We start from the raw sequence: 23945 nt of genomic DNA on the forward strand, positions 1-23945 counted from the left end.
GCTGACTGGTTTCGTCTGGTTTGATTGAGAAGTATAATTGGGTGTCATCCGCATAACAGTGAAAGTTAATTGAGTGTTTTCTAATAATATTGCCTAGAGGAAGCATATATAAGGAGAATAGAATTGGTCCAAGCACTGAGCCTTGAGGAACCCCATGGCTAACTTTAGCGTACTTGGAGGATTTATCATTAACATTCACAAATTGAGATCGATCAGAGAAATAGGACCTAAACCAACTCAGAGCAATTCCTTTAATGCCAACCAAGTGTTCCAATCTCTGTAACAGGATTGAATGGTCAATAGTGTCAAATGCAGCACTAAGATCTAGTAAAACAAGAATGGAGACAAGACCTTTGCGTGCAGCAGTTAAAAGGTCGTTAGTAATTTTCACCAGTGCCGTCTCTGTGCCATGATTCTTTCTAAATCCTGATTGAAAGTCATCAAATAAACTATTGCTATGTAGAAAATCACATAACTGATTAGCAACCACCTTCTCAAGGATCTTGGATAGAAAGGGAAGGTTAGATATAGGTCTATAGTTTGCTAAGACCTCAGGATCCAGGGTGGGTTTTTTCAGAAGAGGTTTTATCACAGCTACTTTAAATGACTGTGGTACATAACCTGTTAATAGAGACATATTGATCATATCTAGTAATGAGGTGTTAACCACAGGTAATGCTTCTTTGAGTAGTCTCGTTGGGATGGGGTCCAAGAGACAGGTAGATGGCTTAGCTGAGGATATCTTTAACATTAATTGTTGAAGGTCTATAGGATAAAAGCAGTCTAAGTATATGTCGAGACTAGTCTTTATTTCTAACGACTCTGCGTTTAAAGGTGAACCGTTAGAAGTTGAGTGTAAAAGGTGATGAATTTTATCTCTAATTGTTGTAATTTTATCATTAAAGAAGCTCATGAAGTCATCACTACTCAGTGCTAGAGGAATAGATGGCTCAGTAGAGCTGTGGCTATCTGTCAGCCTGGCGACAGTGCTGAAAAGAAACCTTGGGTTGTTCTTGTTTTCTTCTATTAGTGATGAGTAATAGTCTGATCTGGCCTTTCTTAGGGCCTTCCTATAGGTTTTGAGACTTTCTTGCCAATCCAAACGGGATTCTTCCACTTTGGTGGAACGCCACTTACATTCGAGGTTTCGCGAGATTTGTTTTAATTTGCGAGTTTGGGAGTTATACCAAGGTGCTAGTTTCCTTTGCTTCATCATCTTCTTTTTCAGGGGAGCGACGGAGTCTAAGGTCGTCCGTAGGCAAGTTGTAGCACCGTCTACAAATGCATCAATTTGAGAGGGACTGAGGTTAACATACAGGTCCTCTGTTATGCTAAGGCATGACATAGAGTCGAATGCTGTTGGAATATCTTCTTTAAATTTAGCTATAGCACTGTCAGATAATCATCTGGTGTAGGAGCTTTTATCTAATTTAATATAATCAGGTAGTAAGAATTCGAAAGTGATTAAAGAATGATCTGATAATACCGAATTCTGCGAAAATATTATTAAATCCTCAATTTCAATACCATATGCCAGCACAAGGTCGAGGGTGTGGTTAAAACAGTGCGTCGCCTTGTGCACACTCTGACTGAAACCGATTGAATCCAGTAATGAGTTGAAAGCAGTACTAAGGCTATTGCTGTCAACGTCCACATGGATATTAAAATCACCTACAAGAAGTACTTGGTCTGATTTAAGGACTAAACATGATAAAAACTCTGAGAATTCAGATAAAAATTCAGAATACGGACCTGGAGCCCTGTAAATAACAACGAATATAATTGGCTGTAATGTTTTCCATTTTGGATGTTGAAGATTAAGAACAAGACTTTCAAATGAGTTATAATGTAATTTAGGTTTAGGAGTAATTAACAGGCTTGCATCAAAGATGGCTGCAACTCCCCCTCCTCGGCCGGAGCCTCTAGGAATTTGAGTATTAATATGGCTGGGAGGAGTGGCTTCATTTAGACTAACATAGTCTTCATGGCCCAGCCAGGTTTCAGTAAGACAAAATAAATCAATGTTATTATCTGATATCAACTCGTTTACCAGTACTGCTTTAGAAGACAGAGATCTAATATTTAATAGTCCACATCTAATTTTCCTATTTTGTTCTATTGCAGTCGTTTTAATTCCAATTAGGTTGTTAAGTATAGCGCATCTTTTGATTACCTTTGATTTAACCGATCTGAGCCGGGGGACAGACACCGTGCTTATTAGACAATGAGTGGGCGACTGCTCCAACGGAAGCACAGAGGGACGCATTGCACTGCACCTCTGATTACTAATATCAAACTTGGGTTGTCATGGTTTATGTCTGATAAACTCGTTCAGATTTTTTTATATGAGAGCGGCACCGTCCCAGGTGGGATGAATGCCGTCTCTCTCAATCAGACCAGGCTTTCCCCAGAACGCCCTCCAGTTATTCACATAGCCCACATCATTAGCTGGGCACCACCCCGACAACCAGCGGTGGAAGGATGACGTACGGCTGTACATTTCATCATTGGTCAGGTTTGGCAGGGGTCCAGAGAAAACTACTGAGTCCGACATTGTCTTTGCGTATGCACAAAGTGACTCAACATTCATTTTAGTGATCTCCGATTTACGACCATTACCACCTACGTGAAGTATGATCTTACTGTATTTACGGTTCTTTTTTGCCAGCAGCTTTAGATGGGTTTCTATATCGCCCGCTCCAGCCCCGAGGACACATATGACCGTAGGTGCTGTAGCTGCTGGGGCCGCCGGCTTCACATATCGCAGTATAGAGCTCCCAATAACCAGAACTGGCTTCTCAGCGGGTGTATCACTGAGTAGGGAGAAACTGTTAGAGAGGCGAAGACGCTCCGGTTTAGAGCGACCGTCATCGTGTGCACTCCCTGGTCTAGATCTAACGCTACGCTTCCCTCGGACAGTCACCCACTCGCCCGGCTGCTCGGGGTCTGCCGGGGGACAGCTAGCAGAAGCTACAGAAGCTACAGTATGTTGGCCCGCATTAACTACATGGTGCTGGCTAGCTACGGAAGCATACGATTCTGATTCCATGATGCGGAGCCGTGACTCAAATTCACTAAGTCTTGCCTCCAAAACAGCAAATATACTACATTTATTACATGTATCGTTATCACTAAAGGATGCAGAGGAATAGCTAAACATTTGACACACAGAGCAAGAAAGAGCAGGAAAGGGAGAGGAATTAGCCATTGCTAATGGCTAAGCTAAAGTAGCTAACAGTGTTTTAACAATTGTAAATTCAGCGAGTCAGTCACTGTAAGTGAGGCTAAGTATAAGTGCTTGAGTAAAACAATTGTAATTCAAATGCAATCCAGGCAAATAGCCGCTAATTTAAACAGTGAAGCAGAGTTCAGTAAGTTTTTGCCGGAGCAGCAAACTAGCGTTTGTAACACGGGAACACCGGAAGTGACACAATACGCTCACCTTACACGTCGGCACGTCCGTCTGCAATGGAAAACTCTTATTCCTTCCTCATGTCCGAGCACGTCTCCATGGGCTTTTCCCAATTCCCAGTTTGTGCATCCCCGATTCCTCTCCTCAATTCCACTTCTTGATTGCTCTCCTCACGTCTTGGTACACACAGGAGATTTGAGTCGAAGAGTCGAGGAAGATCCTCGAGGAGTCGAAGCAACTGGCATTTAACAAACACGAGACATCTCTGCCTCGGAGCAATCATTAAAAGCGAGGGCAATTACAAATGACGTGCAGCACCACTGCATCAGCTGTCACTCCAGAAATGAAAGTTAAGTTTGTCAGAGTGTGAGCCACGCTGCAGTAGAGACAAGACTCTGTTTCTCTCTGAAAGAAAAGTCAAACTGACTTCATCAGGTCTTTCTCAACAATCCAATCCAACTTTATTTATAGAGCGCATTTCACAGATTAAAAACACCAACAAAGCGCTTTACAAGGTACATACAAACATACATGGGGTAAAGAAAATACAGCGTGACATGAGGAGAGACGAGGAGAAAAAGGCAACTCCCAGACTATGCCCCCACTAGGAGCACAGTTTGGGAACAGGAAAAAAACACCTCAGCAACATATAAGCACAAATCCAATACAAGGGCACACAAGACACGCAGTGGGGGAGGGGAGTTTTGGGGTGCATGGGGTAGGGGGGTGTTGGGGTGCAGGTAGTCCAGCACAGGCAAGCAGACATCTGGTCCTGCAGCCAAACAAAGGCGCTGGTCACAGCCCCGCCCGCCTGACTGGGGGTAGAAGCGGAGAAGGCGCTGGATGGGGGGTGGGGGGTGATTGCATATCTGTATATATGTAAGAGTTCGTGTGTGAGTAGGCCTGAGTAGTCAAGCTACGTCTGATCAAATCCATAATTCGTAGTTTAGGAGCAGTGCCGAGAGAGAGACTCTCGAAGTACACAGAGACAAAGACTAGACGAGAGAGCAAAGCAGGGTAGGCAACGGGAGGAGAGGGAGAAAATGCGACCGCCTTCACAGAGAGCCAAACGAGAAGTCAACAACACAGCAGAGTCTCTGCCAAACACTGGTGAGTACAGCTGATCAGATTTACACTTTCTACAACCAGGATTAACACTAAACTTCAGCTCTACTCAGGCAACAAGCTCCTCTCTTTTAATTACTTATGAAATTTGTAACAATACAACTATGTATGTTTGTCTGCAGGCCCACTATACAGTAGCCCGCTTTAACAGCTTTAAACAGTCTCTCTGTGACAGTTTTTAGGACTTTAGGAACTGGTTAATGATTGCCTCCTACACACTACCTTCTCTATTTCCTCTGGCTGTTTCACAATAAAAGCTTTCCACCAGAGAACCAGTGGAAGGCTTTTAATGTGAAGCAGCTGGAGGAAATGTACAGTGAGCAGAGCTTTTTTGCAGTGCTGTTCTTTAATAAAAACTGGTCTACACAACAGGATGTGGACATATCCTGTGCTGTTTTATCAGAGTAGCGCTTTAGCTTGTCCAGGCTTGTTTGTGCACAGCTCGGTGCAAGTTAAAACACTTCTGTCAGGGCCTGGCTGAGTGCTGAGGCAGAAAAAGGATTCGGGACCCAAAGTACACAACATGATAGGGCAGATGTAGGTGTAGAATTCATTATACTTTTACTCTAGGTAAAAACTCCAAAAGTAGTAACTGGACTCTACTATGGCACGAAAAGGTCCAAACCAAAGGGGTATGTAGAAAACAGGAACAAGCAGTTACACTCGACAACAACGGACTATTTTTTTTTTTATACAGTGCTTTTCTACTACTCAAAGCTTCACACACACATTCATACACTGTGGCAGAGGCAGCCATAGAAGGTGCCACCTGCTCATCAGATAAACATTCACACACATTTACACTCTGATGTTTAGCATCGGGGGCAACTCGGGTTTCTGCAGGGCCAGGGATCGAACCACCAACCTTCCGATAGGCCACACCCACCCCACTACAATGATGACATGACAAGGACTGAACAGAACAGAGTACATTAAACACAGGGGCAAACGAGCAGGGAGGGGGCCAACAGGTGAACCGTATTAACACAGAGCAAGAGTTAACTAAATAAAATAGAAAATACAACAGAAACCCACAACCCTAACAACTTCACCATCACATGATTTACTTAAATAACTTTTCACACAAACAATGAGGTGCTCAATGGTCCCTGTCACTAAAATATATTGTTTTTGTAGAGATTATAATATTTTACATTTCTGAGGAACTTCGGATGCTTAAAAACTTGCAATACATGTCAGAACTGGCGAAAAATTCAAAGTTCTGCAGTGCTTGAGGTCGGGCTTGGCCAGCGGGTTCCATAGCGCTCCCAAGCACATGCCAGGATTGGGATAAAATCTGGACTTTAAATTAACTTTTTGGATCACCAGCCAACACGGCTAGTTTCTGTGCTCTGTCTGGATGTGTTCACTGATCCTGTCAGCACACCATGTGGTCGCAACTTCTGCAAAAACTGCATCACTGATATAACGATAAACCTCTGGAGCTGTTCTGTAAGACCGACCAGACATGTGTCTGCATGCTCTGCACTGTTTCACCACAAGAAGCATGATGTTGTTCCTCTCAAAGAAGAATATGAAGGAAAGAAGGCAGAGATGTGGAAGACGGGCTGAAATTCAGCAGATGATCCAGAAGAGACGACTGAAGATTCAGGAGATCAAACACTCAGTCGACCTCAGTGAGGAAGATGCAGAGAGAGAGATAGCAGAAGGTGTTCAGGTCTTCACTTCTCTGAAGGAGTCTGTTGAGAGAGGCCTGAATGAGCTCATCAACACGATCAAAGAGAAGCAGAAAACAACAGAAAAACAGGCCGAAGCTTTCATCAAAGAGCTGGAACGTTGTTATACCGGGTATAAAAAGTTAATGGATGTTTCTATCTTGTGTGAAGTGTTTTGGATAATTACTGATCACTTTGGGTATTTTTTATTTGTTTCCTAAATTCTGTAAGATGGTTTATGAGTCAAAGAAATCTGTAAATATGTGGTTGTAGAATAAAAACTGTAAAATAAAGCAGTTTTTGAACACAAGGCCTGAGTAAGCAGTGACTTGAGCACTGGAGGAAATGTACAGTAAGCAGAGCTTTGTTAGCACTGCTGTTCTTTAATAAAAACTGGTCTACACAACAGGATGTGGACATATTCTAATAAAATCTATTGCAGATATGTAGAAAGTTATTTCTGACTAGGAAGAATTAAATAAAGATATCTGCAATAAATATCCAGTCTAGCTACCTAATGTTAAAACGGCCACTTATACTATTTAAGGATTTAAATTTAGTTTTGACTGTGAAGTAACTCTTCAGAGAAAATAAAAAAAAACTATTATTTTCCTTTTACAATTGAAAAGCACAAATGATAACCAATAAAACACATCCTTTCTCATTTACAATACAGTAAGGGTGTTTTCTGATGCATCCGTTCTTGGTCTGGTATGACCAGTAGCTTATGGTGGCTAATGTTAGTGTTTGGGGCGCATGTCTGTGGGAATTTGCGGGGTGGCCTGCTCACAGGTCACCCTTCAAACCTGCTGGTTTACCGTGCATAGAAACCTGCTGCATGAAGACGAAGGGAGAGTTGTTATTTTAGGCTAACTATGTTTCTGTAATAAATCTGGATACATTAAAAAAGCTATACAGTATCATGTTTTCAAGTGCCTTAGCTTGCTAACACAAAGCTAACATTAGCTTACCAACAGTCCTTTTCTAATGACCAGTACTAACGGGGTCAGTCAAAAACAAGAAAGTCACACCTCACAGCTCAGTGTTTCCCCTCAAAATTACCTCACATAGAAGTTAGGTGCAGTACAGACTTCACCTTATGTTAAGCCAGGGATTAATCTGTACATTACTAAAGTAATAAAAACGTATGAGGAAACAAAACCTAACAACAGAGCTGCAGTAAGAGGCGAGCCAACGCTGGACGGACAACATTCCTACTTCAGTTTCCTTGGAATGAAAATCGAGGTTTGTACATGTTGTTATGAGTTCAGATTGTTCCTCCCACATTACATAATTAACCTGAAAACTGTCCAATCAGAGCGCTGACTGGCAGCCCTACAGGTGTAACTGGGTGCTGCTCACCAGTCATATGACACTTCTAGATATAAAGGTGTTAGGAGGAGTCAGGTGAACACAGACAGCAGCAGCATCTGTCAGAGTCTGCTGATGAAGGTACCACGTCTCTTTGACCTCATCTGAACGGGACTTTAACAGCGGAGCAGCCTGACAGGTAACACTACACACCTTTGATGAAGAAACTCAACTATCATTTGTGATATTTTGGGGGCTACATAAAATACTTTAAGATGAGAGCAGTGATACATTCTTTCAGCACTAATGGTAACTGTTTGTAGATCTGAAGTAACTCAGTAATTATTGTATGATGTGTGATGTTTTGGCCAAAATGAGCCTTTATATTTTCAGTTGAGTCAGATTTAATCAGCACCAGGAAACGTTCGATTTTAATCTCCGCTGACTTCAATGCTCAGAACCGTTTGTGAAGGCAGAGAGTTGTTTTTAATTGGCAGGTGTGTTTCACAAACTTCATCCCATCAAAAGTGTAAATCTGTCTTGGTTTTGATTTGTGGACACACGTCCTCAACAACAAGATAAAATATATTTATTAATATTATTATTATCAGCAAAGCAGTCTTAAAATGCTGAAGTACAGATTGAGTAAAAACACATCCACAGGTTTCTGAAGGGACAAGTTGAAACCTGCAGTTTGTCTCTGTCAGTTACTGGAGGTGGGTTGGGTAGAGCTGAGGTGTGATAGGCTGGAACAGTTTGTGGTGTTTAGGTGTGACAAGACTGCCACATAAATAACTTCAGTCAAGAATCTGGCAAAATGCCAGCTGGCAAATGGAGGGTTGTCTCAGTCAAGATCAGATGCTCCTGCCATTGTGCCCTCAGGCCTCTCCAGCTAAGGACTCATGTCTTTTCAATGTCTTTTCATTAGAGAAGCTTAGTTCTCAAATCAAATTTCAAGATGCTATGTTACACAGGCTCTTATTCTGCAGACCACTCTACCTCCGTCTCCTCCTCACTCGCCCCTCCCCTCCATGAAGTACAGCTGAGCTGACGGTGCGTACAAACTATATCCCAAAATAGGGCCTACCTCACAGCCATCTCCAACAACCAGTGATTAAAAAAGTAGGCCCATCTAAATATCTGTGTGAATGTGTGCATATAAACTAAAATGTTATTTATATAGTGCAACCAATGTAAATTATATGTTATTAGCAATACATGCATAATCAAAATGTTTGTTAAAACAAGGAGCTCGATGCACCATGATCAGTTTTCTAGATGACAATGTATGTTTATTTTAAAACAACCACAAGTAGATTAAGTGTTCATAAACCGCATAATGGCCAAAAAAAGGCCTAAGTGCCACAAATTAACAGACTATGCAAAATCTTTCTTTTTGGACAGTATGTGATAAATTCTAAAACGTTACAGACTATTTCTTTCTTTATAATAGGCATACATGAATCACAATCATACTAGGCTAAATATAGGCTACCACCTGGGCCTGCACAGCTGCAGGAAAAAGACGCAGAGATGTAAGACACCGTGTCTCTACCTTACGATGATTTCGGTACGTCAGACGGTCTCTTTCTGTTGTTTTATTGCTGTTGTATTCTTTATTTTTTGCTGCTTTTAATGTCTTTTGTATCCCTGTATGGTGTCCTTGAGCGCCGAGAAAGGCGCCTTTAAATAAAATGTATTATTATTATTATTATTATTATTATTATTATTTGCACTCTGTAGTTCGGCTGATAAACTCTGCCATGAGACCATGAATATCCAGATCATCCAAAATGTCTTTGTGGACGTGAAGCAGTGTGTGAAAGTCTACTCTGAGTGATAGTGCTACGGAGCCAGGTTGTCAGGTGGCGAAGAGCTGATAGATATAGTAGAAACTAACTTGTTGTTGCGTGTGGCTGTGAGTGTGCGTGCATGCTATGCGTAGGCTGAATCGCAAACGCTTCAAGACAAATCTGATTGGCCAATACACACTAAAGATAAATGAAATAATTTTAAAATTACTAAAATTATCCGTCTCTTCATCCCACACCCCAAAACATGACATACAAAATGTCGTGGAAGATAAACAACAACCAGAGATATTTATAAGATATAATTTTATTGTCATCACAGTTTTAAAGCTTCGCCACCAGGGGGTGCTGCAAGTGCTGCAGTCTCCAAAATCTATTTTTATCGTCCCCGACCCTTTTTTTATTGGCCCCAGGACGACGGGAGGTCCTTAAGCTCGAGCCCTGGTCTCACGTCAACGAGCCACTTCAAAATGACTTTAGGTTCAGCCCACAGAGCAGCAGCAGGAGCTCTAACTGACTAAACTACACATAAATCACATCAACACAGCTCCTGTGTTGGCCAATGAGAACTTCTGCTCTGATTCATTTGTGTTTCAGTTTTCTTTCAGTTTGACAAAACTTTCTGATTTTAGCAGGAAGCCACGATGACGGCAGTGAACCTTTTCAACACTTTGGAGGATTTAAAAGAAGAGGAATTTAAGAAATTCAAATGGTGTCTGCAGCAAGACATCCTGGAAGGCTACCAAAGCATCAAAGTGGCCAAGTTGGAGAATGCAGAAAGGCAGGACACGGTGGACGTGATGGTGAAAACCTATCAACTTCACGGAGCTCTGAAGGTGACCAAGAAGGTTTTAGAGAAGATCAACAGGAATGATCTGGTGCAGAGTCTGCCAGACACCAGCTCAGGACCAGAAGGTCAGTCACCCTTTTTCATTTGTATTTTTAGGAAGAGAGAGTGGGTGGACATGAGAAACACAATACTTGTAAGGGAACAGATTTTTATTTGTTACCTGCGGTCATTGTATGTTTTGGTCATTCAATTTTCATTTCATAAACAGGTATTATGTAGGAAAGCTCTTTTGCACACCTCTTTTGTTGGGCAGGTGCGTAGGATATTCAGATAACTTCCTATTTGAGCGGTATCGTTTTTCTTCCCAGTCTGTTATGCAGCCTAGGCTACATAACCTTATCCGTCCTTATATCACTAATTTCACCCATTTTGGACATGCTCTACATCTGATTATTTGTCACATAATTTTTTTCTTTTCTTTTTTCTTTAAAGTAAAAGCCACTGTATAGCAAAGCGCCGTCAGAAGAATGTGACTCGCTCTGAAACGTGTTTTAACATTTTTTGTAGTGTTCCCTGGACACAAACCAGTAAGAGTCATTAAAAAGGAGTGATATTAACCCTTTGAAATAAAATATTATGAATTATAATTCTGTTAATGATTGTGCTGCAGCCTCAGTGGGATTAGTAGTCGTAGTACTTCTTCGCCCGCAGTATTGCACTTAAATGAAATAGATTATAGGTTCAATACCATTTCACTAGTAATATTAGGCTATGCTTATGATTAAATATGATACACTAGCCTATATTGGAATATACGCATTTACTCTAGCAGCAATTTTCTCCCACGCAAATTCTCTCTTTTGCAGCAGCCGCTGTGTTGCTTTTTTTAACTCGCTGTATGTGTGCATGAGTATTTCCGCTGACCCGTTTGGTTTGTGGTTGTTACCGTAGTGAATCGCAGTATCATGGCTCCATTCATGCTGCCTTTTTATTGTGGTGGTGCACGTGTGTGAACCTACTCTGAGTCGATTTAACCAACTCATATCAGCTCAGAGTTTCCCATCTCAGGGTAAATCAAATCAGGGTTGGACTCAGAGTTTGTTAAACCTCCTTCCTGAAACAGACCCCTGGGGCCTCATTTATAAAACTGTGCGTAGATTCTATTCCGAAAGATTTCGTGCGCAAAAAAGTCAGAATTTTCGTACGCAAAAACAATATTCTGATTTATAACACCCTTGGCGCTACTAATCGCACGCACTCTTCTCGTTTAAATTATAACATGGACGTGTTACCTTTTGCGGTCGTGCACGAGCCTCACGCCCTCCCCAAAGGTCGTCCCATATTTGTCCTAATAAGGTCCATGTTAATCAATCAATGAATATTCCAGCCCTGAAAGGAGCCCTTGATGACCAATCACGAAACGGAAAAATGGGGCAAAAACACGATTCAGTGATTGTGAGATGGATGTGCTCCTAACAGAGGTAGAACATCCAAACACAATCCTGTTTGGAAGCCGTAAACCTTGTGTAGTGTTCATATTGTTGTTACACAGCACATACTTAACAGATTTAGCTCAATTATCAATGATATACATAATTTATTGTTCATATTTGCCATTTACCCCTGAGATCACATTTATAATCATATGATCATTTTCGTTTTTTGTGAGAAAGGAAATTCAATTATTAAAAAGGTAAAAAATAGAAACAAGATTTTGGATCATTATTGGTGCAAAACAGGTGAAAGTGCTTGAAATGTGACAATTTGGTAGCTTGTATGGTAACTGTGTGGGAATAGCAGGTGCAGAAAGACAACATTCCCACACAGACACATACAATCAGACACGACCACATAAAGACGCACAGACACAGACACAGACAGACAGACACACAGACACACACAACACACACACACACACACACACACACATACACACACACAGATACACATCAAACAAACAACGCATTTCCCGGGGAGAGGCAGGGGAGAGCAGCGGAGGAAAAGTGCATTCCCTCCGCTGCACGGTGTCGGAGGAGCCCCTGCCTCTCCCCGTTGCTGGCAGCCCCTCGTCGGGCGCCGCGACCGGCTCTGAGTCGGTTTAGCAAGAACGGGATTGGGTTAGGTTCGGAAAACGGGCATACCATCGGAGTTCACTAAAACGCAGTCTATAAAACCTTGGGAGCATTACGCACGATCACACGTGTGGTCAAAAGTTTGCGGAAAACTGGGAACATTTTTACGCATGGAAATTCTTTATAAATCCCGACTATTGCGAGGAATGTTGCGACGACAAATTTCACCCTGCTTCACGCAACTTTTTCTTGCGTAACAGGTTTTATAAATGAGGCCCCTGGACTCTTGTTGATCATGGGAAATTTTCAAGCAGAATGGACAATGTACACTCTAGTCACAGCCACTTTCTCGATTATCGCTAAACACTCCAAATGGCTGTGACACGCCCACACCGTTTTTTTTGTTTAATTTAATTTTAATTTTTTCACCTTTATTTTTACAGGGAAGTCATTAAGAACAGGTTCTTATTTACAAAGGCGTCCTGACAATTGGCATAGCCACATAGGGAAAGGGAAGGAGGGCTAGACGAAAAGTTTTGCTTTTAATACATTTTCATCTATAACAAAAACATCGTAAAAAGGGACACATATCTTAGAAAAAAAGTTACAAATACTTTGGGAATAGAGCCCAAAGAAAAATAAGTTTAACATTTTGACCCATACAAACTTGCAATACCTTGAAAGATGATGTCATAAGTCATGTGACAACATGCCATTTTAGGCCATTTACAGGTATGGAACTGTTAGAAAGTCCTTTTTGGAAATTCAACACATCCATCTGAAATTGGGTCAGTAAAATCTCAACACCGTCACGGTGCCAAATTGGGAAGCTTCTCTGTTACCGTGGAATGATGTGATGTGTCGGGCAATTTGCATATTTCACCATAACACAGGAAGCTGTTAACTTGACTTTACACTGTCCAATCTGCCCCAAATTGCTGAAGACATCTACACGCCTATATTTAGTCAACTTTATAGCGCTAACCACTGACAACAGAAAGTAAGTTGTATGTGACACAGATCATTAGTCTATACTTTATATACAGCAACGTGACATTACATTAGTGTGTTCTCTAGCACCACATAGTGGACATAGGAAGTGGTACAAGATGTACAAAACTTCATTTTTAGTGACAAGCGCAACACAGGAAATAACATCTACCTCATGACCACAGTGTCTGATGATCCTGGAAAATGCAAGAGCCATGTTGACCGGCGATCCATCAGTATCCCCGACCCGAATGGGCGAGGGCTCATTCATGACTGCTTGCAACATTAAATAAACTGTATTTAGAATGTTCTTTTTTCTTTTCATTCACACTAGGTGTAGATATGGCTGCTGTGAGCATTCTGCAATCTGAAGATCAGTTTCTGTGCTCCATCTGTCTGGATGTGTTTACTGATCCTGTCACCACATTGTGTGGACACAACTTCTGCAAAAACTGTATCACTGAACACTGGAATACCAATGACCAGTACCTGTGTCCGATGTGTAAAAAGGTTTTCAACACAAGATCTGAGCTGCACGTCAACACTTTCATCTCTGAGATGGTTGCTCAGTTCAGACAGTCAGCTCAACAGAAAGCCAGCAGCAGCAGCTCAGAGCAACAAGTGGCCAAACCAGGAGAAGTTCCCTGTGACATCTGCACTGGAACCAAACTGAAGGCCCTGAAGTCCTGCCTGGTGTGTCTGGTCTCCTACTGTGAGACTCACCTGGAGCCTCATCTCACAGCTTCACGTCTGAAAAGACATCAGCTGAGGGGGGGGAAAAAGAAAAGGGAGGGAGAAAAAAAAAAAAAAAAAAAAAAGATGGGTTGTTTTAAAAAAAAAAAAAGGATGTGTTTTTTTTTTTTTTTTTTTTTTAAAAAAAAAAAAAAAATGTTTTTTTTTTTTAAAAAAAAAAAAAAAAAGGGAGAAAAAAAAAAGGGGGGAAAAGAGGGGCTGACTTAAAAATAATTCAGGATTCAGATGAGAGATGAGGGAAGAAGATTTCAGGAGACAAACACTCAGTCAACCTCAGTGAGGAAGATGCAGACAGAGAGATAGCAGAAGGTGTTCAGGTCTTCACTTCTCTGAAGGAGTCTGTTGAGAGAGGCCTGAATGAGCTCATCAACACGATCAAAGAGAAGCAGAAAACAACAGAAAAACAGGCTGAAGCTTTCATCAAAGAGCTGGAACAGGAAATCTCTGAGCTGATGAAGAGAAGCACTGAGGTGGAGCAGGTGTTACGCTCTGAAGACCACCTCCATCTTCTCCAGAGTGTCCAGTCCCTAAACATCCAACAACCTCCACCCACCAAGGACTGGACAGAGGTCAGCCTCCGTCCATCATATGAGGGGACTGTGGTGAAAGCTGTGGTTCAGCTGGAGGAGACACTCAGTAAAGAGACGAAGAAGCTGCTTGAAGCCGAGCTGAAGAGGGTCCAGCAGTATGCAGTGGATGTATCTCTTGATCCTGATACAGCACATCCTAATCTCATCCTGTCTGATGATGGGAAACAAGTGAATCTTAGTGATGTGAGGAAGAATCTCCCAGACAACCCGGAGAGATTTTCTTATCGTGTTTGTGTTTTAGGAAAACAGAGTTTCTCTTCAGGCAGATTTTACTTTGAGGTTCAAGTTAAAGGAAAGACTGAATGGACTTTAGGAGTGGCCAGAGAGTCGATCAAGAGGAAGGGAGACATCACACTGAACTCTCAGAGAGGGTTCTGGACTACAGCGTTGAGAGATGGAAATGAGTACAAAGCTGCTGCTGACCCTCCAGTCCGTCTCTCTCTGAAGTCTCAGCTTCAGAAGGTGGGGGTGTTTGTGGATTATGAGGAGGGTCTGGTCTCCTTTTATGAGGTAGGTGCTGCAAATCTTATCTACTCCTTTACTGGCTGCTCCTTCGCTGAGAAACTCTTCCCATATTTCCATACTGGTAATAGTTATGGTGGTAAAAACTCTGCCCCTCTTATCATTTCTCCTGTCAGTTTAAACTAATCACTGATCTTATTTCATGTATTTATTTATTTTCAATCAAGGGAACAAATGTACATATTCATATTTTTTACATCTCATTTTCTACAAAATCTGTTTCCTGTGGTGACTGATTTACACTTTTTCAATTTATTATCATATGGTTAAATGTGTAGCAATTCTTTGCAAATGAAATCAAACTCAACATACTTGGTGTCTTTAGAAAACTGATTTCTTCTGGATGTTTAAATAAATGTCTGTGGGTTTAACAGAGGTGTCATGATGCATCAAATTCATGTGTTGATTATGGAATCAAATATATATTTATTTGCATTTGATGTACAGCCACAGAAAACATATTGCTGAATATTTCATTGTGTCATGAAGCTTCATTTAAGAGTAAGGCCTATTACATCCCATAGTGTCTACAGAACACAGGATGTGTCGTTGTTATACCGGGTATAAAAGGTTAAGAGATGTTTCTATCTTGTGTGAAAAGTGTTTCGAATAATTACTGGTCACTTTGGCCATTTTTTATTTGATCATGAATACTGTAATGTAGTTTATGAGTCAAAGAAATCTGTAAATATTTGATTGTAGAATAAAAACTGTAAAATAAAGCAGTTGTTGAACACAAGGCCTGACTAAGCAGTGACTTGAGCACTGGAGGAAATGTACAGTAAGCAGAGCTTTGTTAGTAGTGCTGTTCTTTAATAAAAAACTGGTCTACACAACAGGATGTGGACATATTCTAATAAAATCTATTGCAGATATCTATAAAGTTCTTTCTGACTAGGAAGAATTTAGTACAGATATCTGCAACAAATATCCAGTCTTGCTACTAAATGTTAAAACGGCCATTTATACTATTTAAGGATTTAAATTTAGTTTTGACTAGTACAATCAAAGTTGTAGATATCTTGAAAAACAATTGCTACAAGCAAGAATGTTATTGTGGATATCTGTAATTACCATTCTGACTAGTTAGAATATAATTTTGACTAGGATAAATGCTATTATAAATATCTAATAAATATCTAAAACGTAATTACAGATAGGAGTGTGGTTCAATTAAATGTTAAAACTGCCTGCCATAGAACCTAAGACATATTTCCTGTTTTCATCTATAGTTGTTCTGCAGACCTTCTTCTTGCGGGTCTGACAATAACAATAACTTTAGTTTTCTATATTGTACATTGACATTATTGTTTAAAGCCACATTTCAATACTAACACATATTGTACTCCATGTAGACCACCAACTGGTGTTGTGACACAGAACGTCCACTAGATGGATCACAACACAAAGGAATGAGACAAAGTTACTGAACTGCTACCACGCTGACCACCAAAACAAACAAAATTGTAGCCTTTTTCAATTTAGTGGGAAGATTTTTGTTGAGATTTTTGTAAAAGATTTTTTGAAGTGGTATTTATTCCAATAGCACCAAAAGAATGATCATGATTTATTGCCATTTTGCCAAATAAACAAATTCTTAGTGAAACTAAGTTCCTCTGCTTGGTGCGTATTCTAAATATGTGCTTGAAACTAGAAACATGCACATTGTGGCAGAGCCCACCCCCCACACCTGAGTCTGTTACTAAAATCATATCTAAATATGAGGAAACAAAACCTAAAAAACAGAGCGGCGGTGAATAGGCGCAAAAAACACTGGACGACAACATTCCAATGTTAGTTTCCTTTGAATCAAACTCGAGGTTTGTACATGTTGTCACGAGTTAATTAACCTTTTTTGTTTCTTCCTGTTTTTGGGCTTCAGTGTTTCTGCAGTTTAACTCTGTGGAGGTCACACTTGTACTAAATTGGTAAGGTAGTCAGAAATAGGGCTGGACTGGCCAGCTGGCAAACCAGGAAGTTTACCTGTGGGCCGACGCACTTTTGGGCCGAATCGCCGATATAATAGGCCTTTTTTTAATTCTTTATTTATTTATTTTTTGGTCATGCCGGCCCATAAAGAACCTTTTTTCTTTATTGGCACTGTTCTGACCCAATCAAATCCAGGAACCCCCTTCCCCACTCCCGGCCCTGAGACACAAGCTGTATGGTTATGCTGGACGTGTAGCATCCACGTTAAAATGGACAAACGGGCACCCAGTTAGCTCAGTTGGTAGAGCGGGTGCCCCTAGGGTTCGACTCTGACCTGCAGCCCTTTGCTGCATGTCATTCCCCCTCTCTCTCTCTCTCTCCTCTTTCATGTATTCAGCTATCCTGTCAAATAGAGGCCTAAAATGTCCAAAAAAATAATCTTTAAATAAAAAATAAATGGACAAATGACCACCAAAGCGCAAGGGAGATGCCAAGAAATTACGGGAGAAAAAGTTTAAGAATCTGCAGGCGGAGGCCTCAAAATGTGCCAAAATTTCTGACATATTTGGGGCTGTATTAGCTGCTTCAAAACCAACATTTCCTGAAGTAGAGGAAGGAGGAGAGGTGGCTGGCTATACAGAGAAGCAGAAACAACATCATGACAGGGAAGAAGCCGAGGAGGAGGAGAGTGACCATGACAGGGCCATGGGAGCGAGTGAGGAAAAGATGGACGAGAGAGTATTTGAAGACGTGGTAAGAAGTAGGCAAATCAACAGGGACTATCAGGAAGGGAGGGAGGCTGTGTGTGTGTGTGTGTGTGTGTGTGTGTGTGTGTGTGTGTGAGAGTTATGTGTGCCTCACGTTATAATGACAACAAGCAGTTTGGCTGTAACATTAAAGTTAGTGGCTGTCAGGTAACCTAACTGTTTAAGCTTACTTTTTTTATTTTTTTTATTTATCCTTTATTTTACAAGGTGATGTCCCATTGAGATAGTCAAATCTCTTTTACAAGGGAGCCCTGGAGCAACAGTACACAAGTACTTACATTGAAAATGCTAGCGGTTGGCCTGTTGCGTAGCTGAAAAGTCTGTGTGATCTATAATATCAGTGCTGATACAAGCATCAGTGTTCCTTGAATTGCTTAATTAGCTAATGTTATTCAGCAGCATTGCAAAGCCAAAGTGCTCTTTTCCAGGGCATATACTACTCTCAGCTTTATTGTAGCTTTTGGGAAGGGTTATGGGTATTGTATTTCGCACTTTTGTCCAAAGCGACAAAATATGAATCTTACAATAGTTAAAATTAACAGTAAACAGGTTTTAAAAGTTGCTAAGCCAATATTAAGCACAAGAGTAATAATAACAATAGGGAAATACAATATCAAATATCAATAATTAAAAAAATAAACAAATACCATAAATACACCAATAACAATAATTAATTAATTAATTAATTAATTAAGTGTAAGATCAACAGGTAAGACTTGAGACCACTCTTGAAGGATCCAAAACTATCATATGAACACACAACACTAGGCAACTCATATAATAGAATGCACACTTTAAAGGTCCCATGACATGGTAACCTGACTCCGCCAGATCTGGGAACTTTCCGTTAGAGGACTTTTGGGAAGGAGCAAAAATACTGGTTAGTTGATTGGATAAACCATCTGTCTATCACCACCTATGTTGGTGATAGACGGGCCAAACCAACCAATCAGATCAAACTCTTGCCGAAACCAGTCGGGAGAAGAGCAAAAACATATTTTCCTCAGAGAAAAGACTCCAGTGCCGTTTTCTCAACCTACCTGGAAGGCAGGATGTGTACGAAGCACGATAAACCTCTGGAGCTGTTCTGTAAGACTGACCAGACATGTGTCTGCATGCTCTGCAGTGTTTTTGATCACAAGAAGCATGATGTTGTTCTTCTGAAAGAAGAATATGACGGAAAGAAGGTAGAGCTAGGGAAGACAGGGGCTGAAATTCAACAGATGATCCAGAAGAGACGACTGAAGATTCAGGAGATCAAACACTCAGTCGACCTCAGTGACAAAAATGTAGACAGAGAGATAGCAGAAGGTGTTCAGGTCTTCACTTCTCTGAAGGAGTCTGTTGAGAGAGGCCTGAATGAGCTCATCAACACGATCAATGAGAAGCAGAAAACAACAGAAAAACAGGCTGAAGCTTTCATCAAAGAGCTGGAACAGGAAATCTCTGAGCTGATGAAGAGAAGCACTGAGCTGGAGCAGGTGTTACGCTCTGAAGACCACCTCCATCTCCTCCAGAGTGTCCAGTCCCTAAACATCCAACAACCTCCACCCACCAAGGACTGGACAGAGGTCAAAGTCTGTCCATCATCATATGAGGGGACTGTGAGGAAAGCTGGGGCTCAGCTGGAGGAGACACTCAGTGAAGAGATGAAGAAGCTGCTCGCTGAGTCTGAGCTGAGGAGGGTCCAGCAGTATGCAGTGGATGTGACTCTTGATCCTGATACAGCACATCCTAAACTCATCCTGTCTGATAATGGGAAACAAGTGAATTATGTTGATGTGCGGAAGAATCTCCCAGACAACCCAGAGAGATTTTCTAAGTGTGTTAGTGTTTTAGGAAAACAGAGTTTCTCTTCAGGCAGATTTTACTTTGAGGTTCAAATTAAAGGAAAGACTAAATGGGATTTAGGAGTGGCCAAAGAGTCGATCAACAGGAAGGGAAGCATCACACTGAGCCCTCAGAATGGTTACTGGACTATAGAGTTGAGAAATAGAAATGAGTACAAAGCTCTAACTGGCCCTGGTGTCCGTCTCTCTCTGAAGTCTCCTCCTCAGAAGGTGGGGGTGTTTGTGGATTATGAGGAGGGTCTGGTCTCCTTTTATGACGTAGATGCTGCAGCTCTTATCTACTCCTTTACTGGCTGCTCCTTCACTGAGAAACTCTTCCCATTCTTCAGTCCCTATAAGAATGATGGTGGTAAAAACTCTGCCCCTCTGATCATCTCTCCTGTCAAAGTAAACTAATCACTGATCTTATTTCAAGTATTGATTATTTTTAATCAAGGGAACAAATGTACATATTCATATATTGTAGATCTTATTTTCTACAGAATCTGTTTCCTGTGGTGACTGATTTACACTTTATTCCATTTATTATCATATGGTTAAATGTGCAGCAATTCTTTGCAAATAAAATTAAACTTCATCTTTACATATTTGGTGTCTTTAGAAAACTGATTTCTTCTGGAACTTACATTAAATGTCTGTGGTCAGAGGTTAAATAGATACTGTCCACATAACTTGTGTCATGATGCATCAAATTAATATGATGATTATGTAATCAGATACACATGTATTTGTATTTGATGTGCAGCCACAGAAAACATATTGCTGAATACTTCATTGTGTCATGAAGCTTCATTTAAGAGTAAGGCCTATTACATCCCATAGTGTCTACAGAACACAGTTTGTGTCATTGTTATACCGGGTATAAAAAGTTAATGAATGTTTCTATCTTGTATGAAAAGTGTTTTGGATAATTACTGGTCACTTTGGCCATTTCTTTTGTTTCATGAATTCTGTAAGATGGTTTAAGAGTTAAAGAAATCTGTAAATATGTGATTTTGGAATAAAAATTGTAAAATGAAGCAGTTGTTGAACACAAGGCCAGAGTAAGCAGTGACTTAAGCACCAAACACTGCACAGAAAAGCTGGTTACACACAAGTTGTATTTCAGTCGAGGATGATCTTTATTTATTTTTTTTAATTTCGAAAACATTCATAATGTCGAGATTAAAGTTGAACTTTCAGTATTAGTGCCAGGCATAAGAAAAGAATAAATCAGAGAAAAGATTTTTTTCCTTCTTTTTTTGCATTTTGAGAATAATGTCAATGTTGAAAAATAATTTGAATGAAAGTCTGAATCCCATTTCGAGAATAGGGTCCAAATATTTTAGAAATAACGTTGAAATATGGAGAATAAAGTCTAAATATCGACGATGATGTTGAAAATTCTCAACATGTTGACTTCATTTTCTAAATATTAAAACCAATCTGAAGATCTTCCCTTATGTCTGGTACTATGTGGAAAGTTGTCTTAACATTTAATAGCTAGACTGGATATTTACTGCAGATTGTATTTAAATGCTTCCGATCCAGGATCAACATTCTAGAATACTGCAATAGAATTCTTCCTAGGAAGAACTCCAGTTTCAGATATCTACAATCCAGTTCTTACGAGTTATCATTTTAATTTAAGATATCATAAATGTGAATTTGAATATCTAAAGTACGGCTTGACTACAAATGTAATTACGGAAAACCACAGTTGGCATCATGACTGGTAAATATACAAATTCAGTATATTTTTTGGATATCTTTTTTCATTTATGATTACTGAAATTAAAATGATGAATAGTAACAACTGGATAATAGATATCTGAAATTGGAGTTCTTCCTAGTAAGAAATCTATTGCAGATATCTAAAGTTTATTCTGGATTTAGGTACTGTTTCCTGATTGCGTCCTACACACTGCTTCCTCTAATTCCTCTGGCATTTCCTCTCACAATAAAAGCTTTCCCCCAGATAACCAGTGGGAGGTTTTTAATGTGAAGCAGCTGGAGGAAATGTACAATAAGCAGAGCTTTGTTAGCAGTGCTGTTCTTTAATAAAATGTGGTCTACACAACAGGATGTGGACATATTCTAATGAAATCTGTTGCAAACATCTAGAAATGTCTTTCTGACAAAGGAAGAATTAAATACTGATATCTGCAATAAATATCCAGTCTAGCTACTAAATGTTAAAATGGCCATTCATACTATTTAAGGATTTAAATGTAGTTTTGACTAGTACAATCAAAGTTGTAGATATCTTGAAAAACAATTGCTACATAAGACACCTACCTAAGACATTTTTCCTGTTTTCATCTTTATCTATTTTGGATTGTTCTGTAAACAAGCATGGAGAATCAATTATTAAATTCTTAAAATAATCTAAGTTATGCATTACTTTGGGAGGATATGTACTCTAAGTGATAACTATACATAGGTATCTGTCAAGCCTTTCAATGGAAAAAGGAGGACACACTGTCGGTCACGTACAGGATAATCACTCATGATGGACGAGGACACAACCAACAACCTCACATATGTTTTCCTTTAGGAGGAGCCGCCATCTCCTCCATCTTCACCAGTTTATAAAGAGAAAATCTACTTAACCCTGAAATTAACCCTGAACATCTGTCCTACGACCTACAAAACCTGGCCATAATCGACCATCACTCTGCTCCTGACGAGCTTGTCGACCATTACAATACTGGTCTGCAAGAGATACTCGATGCCCATGCGCCCCTCAAGACACGGACTGTAACATTTACACGCTCTGCTCCGTGGTACACTGGTGCGCTGCATAGACAGAAGGCGGCAGGGAGGGTCCTTGAGAGGCGCTACGTTGCCTCTGGGCTGATTGTCCATAAATCTGCTTATAGAGAGCACCAAAGATCATATTCCAAATCACTCAGTCAGGCACGGTCACAATACTATTCCAACATCATTAACAATAATCCAGGAAATTCGAAACAGCTCTTTAAAACAATAAATTATCTTCTCAGTCCACCAGCCCCGAGGCAAATCAACAGTACCGATGACCATCTCCAAACCATCTCCATCTCCAAACTCCGCCCCTTCCTCTCTCTTTCTGATGCAGTGAAGCTGGTTCATGCCCTTGTCTCCTCCAGGCTCGACTATTGTAATGCACTCCCCATTGGGATTCCTGGCAAGAGCCTGCAGAGACTGCAGTACATTCAGAATTGTGCAGCCAGGGTCCTGATGAGGGTGCGCAAATTCGAGCACATCACACCCATCCTTCATAAACTCCACTGGCTTTCTGTTAGGTTCAGGATTGAGTATAAGATCTGTCTCCTGACCTATCAGTGTGTCTATGGCAGCGCACCATTGTACCTTAAAGAACTCATCAATAGACATAACCCAACCCGACATCTCCGTTCCTCTGACAGCCACAAACTCCAGGTCCCCAAGTCCAAACTCCGCACTACAGGAAATAGGGCCTTCCAGGCGGCTGTGCCTCGATTGTGGAATGCCCTCCCAAACAACCTGAGGGCGCCACAGTCTATAGAGGTTTTAAAAAATAAATTAAAAACCCACTTATTTTGTATTGCATTTTCTTAATATAATCTTTGTTTTCTTGCTGTCTTGTTTTTAACTGTTTTAATGTATACTGTTTTTATCTGTGTACCTGTAGCACTTTGAGATGTGTTCCTCATGTGTAAAGTGCAATACAAATAAAATGTATTATTATTATTATTATTATTATTATTATTATTATTACTTGTTTCATGAACTTTCTGGAAATCTTATTTTCTTGATTCTCGTCTTGTTTTAACACAGAAGTTTATTTCTGAAAAATCACTGAAACAAAAATCTGGTGAACTGGTAGAAGTAGAATTAACTCACATGTTGTTTTCCTGTTTTAAGAAATAAACTCAGTTGCCAGTTTATTAGGTACACCTGCTAAAACTAATGGTGTCTAATACAACATACTACAGTAAATCAAACTAATATCAATGAGGGTAGACTAAATAACAGAAACAGATCAGAACTATGGTAACATATCAAAAGCATTCTTATTTTACACATTACATAATATCACTTCTATTACAATATAAAATACTATATTGCTGCTACAGAGGCAGATTATTTAAACTTCATGTAAACTGTGTGGATGAATGAATCCAGCAAAACACTTTACATACAACATGAGAGCAAACAGGAAGTAACTCTCTTTATCTTTGATGATATTTTTAACTCCCCAATGTTGCATATTGCATGTGTGAAAAGACCTATAGTTAATGTGTAAGTATATATTTTATTTCTTGATATGCTGATTATCTTGTTGATGATACATATTATATTTCTTGTACGATTTGATGCGAAGTTGCAGATAAGGCCCACTAT

At 40.2% G+C, this 23945-nt stretch overlaps 2 protein-coding genes across 2 annotated transcripts in view; both read left to right on the forward strand.

Annotated features, from left to right (window-relative positions):
• Positions 1 to 7620: 7620 nt before the first annotated feature.
• LOC120566383 (probable E3 ubiquitin-protein ligase TRIML1) overlaps positions 7621 to 23945 on the forward strand; it is a 33188-nt gene continuing 16863 nt past the window's right edge. Inside the window, 2 exon segments of the mRNA XM_039812780.1 lie at positions 7621 to 7723; positions 9933 to 10250. Coding sequence (XP_039668714.1) covers positions 9980 to 10250 — 271 coding nt within the window. The 5' untranslated portion in view covers positions 7621 to 7723; positions 9933 to 9979.
• LOC120566742 (zinc finger protein RFP-like) lies at positions 18549 to 20041 on the forward strand. The gene has a single exon (XM_039813364.1). It carries the CDS (start codon positions 18801 to 18803, stop codon positions 19992 to 19994), a length of 1194 nt encoding a protein of 397 aa, XP_039669298.1. The 5' UTR covers positions 18549 to 18800; the 3' UTR covers positions 19995 to 20041.

This window comes from Perca fluviatilis, chromosome 1 (assembly GCF_010015445.1).
Source record: "Perca fluviatilis chromosome 1, GENO_Pfluv_1.0, whole genome shotgun sequence".
Classification (NCBI taxonomy): Eukaryota; Metazoa; Chordata; class Actinopteri; order Perciformes; family Percidae; genus Perca; species Perca fluviatilis.

Bases quoted from the DNA above. Each gene is read 5' to 3' on its own strand.
- LOC120566742 (XM_039813364.1), top strand. From the start codon at position 18,801: ATGTGTACGAAGCACGATAAACCTCTGGAGCTGTTCTGTAAGACTGAC.